The 3332-nt window shown below is 53.9% G+C and overlaps 1 protein-coding gene across 1 annotated transcript; it reads right to left on the bottom strand.

Moving 5' to 3' along the window:
* Positions 1–368: 368 nt before the first annotated feature.
* Positions 369–2776, bottom strand: ID2 (inhibitor of DNA binding 2). Its single transcript, XM_039231088.1, has 3 exons — positions 2310–2776; positions 1928–1991; positions 369–1134 (listed from the first exon to the last, which is right to left on the bottom strand). The coding sequence occupies exons 1-2, from the start codon at positions 2655–2657 to the stop codon at positions 1935–1937; spliced, it is 405 nt and encodes a 134-aa protein (XP_039087019.1). The 5' UTR covers positions 2658–2776; the 3' UTR covers positions 369–1134; positions 1928–1934.
* Positions 2777–3332: the final 556 nt, after the last annotated feature.

Below are 3332 nucleotides of genomic sequence, written 5' to 3'. Positions count from 1 at the left end.
CTTTTCCCTTCTGATTAACAGCCTCACATACTCCAAAAGCAGCTTAACACCTACTCAGACAAGCAGCCCTTGCAGACTGCGTGTTTTGAATGATCGGCCTGCTAGGAGTCACTGCCACAGCAGCTCCTTGGCTTGAAACTCAGCCCCAAGGCACAGAACTAATACTTCCGTGCAGGACGAAGACAAACTAGTGTGGACAGCCTCCCCGGCCCGCTCAGCTCTTAAAACACACTAGCTCTGTGTCCCCAAGTGCTGGCGCTGCGCGCATACGAGTCCCAAGGCTGGGGGGGGGGGGGGGGGGGGAGTGATGGTTAAAATAAGTGGAGACAGAGAGAGAGAGAGATCTTAAAAACCACTCAGAATTCAGGTACTGACTTCAGACATGTTTATTATAATCTTATACAGTCTACATAAATTTGAACTTGTATTTATTTGGGTTCAGTTATAACATAGCATAATAAAAATCGAAGCACTTGTCCTCTGAAATAAAGCAGGCAATCACCATTCAATAAACACACGATTTATTTTGTATAAAAGGGTTAAGTTTACAACTAAACTTTTATAAAAAGTTTAGCATGAATAAGTACATCATTACACTTTGTATGCAGAAATAGACATCTCTGCCACTATACAAGAAAACTCTAATTAAAGAGTTCACAAGGTTTCACTCAATATATATATATATTTATATATAAATATATACACAGCATTCAGTAGGCTTGCGTCAAAAAGGTAATTTCTGACCAAAAGACTTCATTTAAGTAACTGAATACTGGATCCTTCTGGTATTCACGCTCCACCTTTGAAAAAAGGCAAAGTCTGCTTAAATTGGGAAATTCCTTGTGATTTTAGACATTTTCGCTCCCCATGGTGGGAATAGTATATAAAGAAAACCTTCCAACTGCAGAAAGGGCATTTAAAAGTCTTTTTCATAAATAACTAATATCACAGTCCAGGTCAGAGAACACCCTGGGGAAGATGATCATTCTTAGTTTTCCTTCCATTTTTTTTTTTTTTAAAGGTCCATTCAACTTTGTTGTTCTCCTCGTGAAATGGTTGAAAAATAAGAAGTTCGGCGCCTTAAAAGATCCTGTGGATTTGTTGTTGTGCAAAGAAAAGAAAAGTCATGACCACCTGCAAAAGATTGGGGGAGAGGCATGTTTTAGGAGCAGGGATCTTAAGGGCAGAGGCGGGCAGACTGGCGCCAGGAGGAAGCCGCAGTTTGAACATTTAACCACCAAACACTCAGAGATTGGGCAAACCCTGGCGTCCAGATGCAACACACACACACACACACACACACACTGGGCCTGGGCGGCGAAAATGAAACATGAAAATCGCAGAGACTCCAGGGAAAACAACTTCCCGACGCGATCTCCTAGCGGCATCTCCAGCTGCAGCGCTGCCGGGCGCCAGTCTGCGTCTTGGAACAATTATTTGATTGAAAACAGCCCTTTGGTGAGCAGATAGGGAAGTCGGCATCCCACATCACAGGGCCGGAGGCCCCGGGAAGCCGGCTACGTCGTAGGGAAAGGAGGCGCTCTCTGGAATTTGCGGGAGAAGATTGATGACGCGGAGGCCAGTGCCTCGCGGCGCCGGGGCACCGGGAAGACGGCCGGGCGTGCAGGCGCGGCAGGAGCCGGTGCGCTTCCCCCAGCCGCCTTCACACTTAAGAACACCACCGGTAACGTGTTTTTTGTTTTTTAGGAAAATGTCCTGCGATCTGGAGTAATCCGGGCTGGAAGCCGCTTCACAGCTCGTATGCACAGGCAGCGTACTACGTGCAATACACCCGAAGCACACATTCGTTTACTAAATCCCCAGTGTTGCAGATACACACACAAATGGAAAAAAAAAAAACACAACACGCGCACGCACACACACTCCGAGAGGCGGTGTCCGGACGGAGGCACACGCGAACACTCACCGTTTTTTCAGCCACAGAGCGCTTTGCTGTCATTTGACATGAACTCGGACGGGAATTCAGACGCCTGCGAGAGAACGGGGATAAAAGGCGATGTTAGACAATCTTGGGGAGAAAGAGCCCTTTTTTTTTTTTTTTTTTTTTTTTCCAAAGTAGTCCACAGAACAGCAAGTTTCACGGAACACGTTTAGGCTACAATTCCGAATCACAGACCAATGCATTAACGTGTCAGAACTCATCAGCGATTTCACGCACGACTCCATCTACGGAAGATTTTTTTAAAAGTTAATTGGCTCGTCGGCAAGTCACCGTCTCGACGAGGGGTCCGCGGGCGGCAGCCCAGGCGGGGACGGGGGTGCGCGGGGGCGCCGGGACCGGGTCTCACCTGCAAGGACAGGATGCTGATGTCCGTGTTGAGGGTGGTCAGCGGCGTCCGGGCCGCCTGGCTCTGCCCGGGCCGCTGGTGGTGCAGGCTGACGATGCTGGGGTGCGAGTCCAGGGCGAGCTGCAGGTCCAGGATGTAGTCGATGACGTGCTGCAGGATTTCCATCTTGCTCACCTTCTTGTTCTGCGGGATGCTCGGCACCAGCTCCTTGAGCTTGGAGTAGCAGTCGTTCATGTTGTAGAGCAGGCTCATCGGGTCGTCCACCGGGGTCTTGCTCCGGGAGATGCCCAGGCCGTGGTCCGAAAGGCTGTTCTTCCTCACGGACCTCACCGGACTGAAGGCTTTCATGCTGACCGCGCGGGGACGGAGACGCCGGGAGGGAGCGGGCTGCCCAGGAGCTCAGGCCGCCGCCGCCTGCGGAGCTTCCTGCGCTCGGCACCGGGCTCGGCTCAGAATGAAGCCGGGAGCCTGGCGGGGCGGCTTTTATCCGCACTCGCCGGGGGCGCACGCTCCGGGCTCCCTGCGCCCCCATTGGTGGAAGGCGGCGCGTCCATCAGGCCGCGCGGGCGCTCCCATTGGCGGGCGCGGGCGCGGGGCGAGCGCTCGGTCCTTCCGCGTTCGCAGCCAATCCCCGCGGCGTGGGCGGGGCGGGCGCGAGCCCAGCTGGGGTGGTAAATAGAGTACAGTAAGCGCGGGGCAGGAGCCGCGCACAGGCCCGGGGAGGAGGGGGTGACGGCGGAGCCGGGGGTGGGGGAGGGGCGGGGGGACCCCAGGAATCCAAGCGTGCAGCTCCGCTCTCATTCCAGCGGCGAGGCAGCACCGTCGCCCCAGCGTGTCCCCGGACTGAGCCGTCCACACCCGGGGGGTTGCAGCAGCCACGGCGACACCCGCAAGTCTGCACCGCAGAGGGAAGGCCACCGTGCACCGCGACCCACGGAATGTCCCCGGAGAGAGAGCACTGCTGGAGAAAGTGAGAACGCAAATGAGTCTGCCGTTGACGAGAGACGTGTGTGGAGTTCGGTC

This window comes from Hyaena hyaena, unplaced genomic scaffold, assembly GCF_003009895.1.
Source record: "Hyaena hyaena isolate Hyena2069 unplaced genomic scaffold, ASM300989v1 scaffold_53, whole genome shotgun sequence".
Classification (NCBI taxonomy): Eukaryota; Metazoa; Chordata; class Mammalia; order Carnivora; family Hyaenidae; genus Hyaena; species Hyaena hyaena.
Note: the sequence above shows the minus strand (reverse complement) of the source record. Positions and strands in the feature narration are given on the sequence as shown.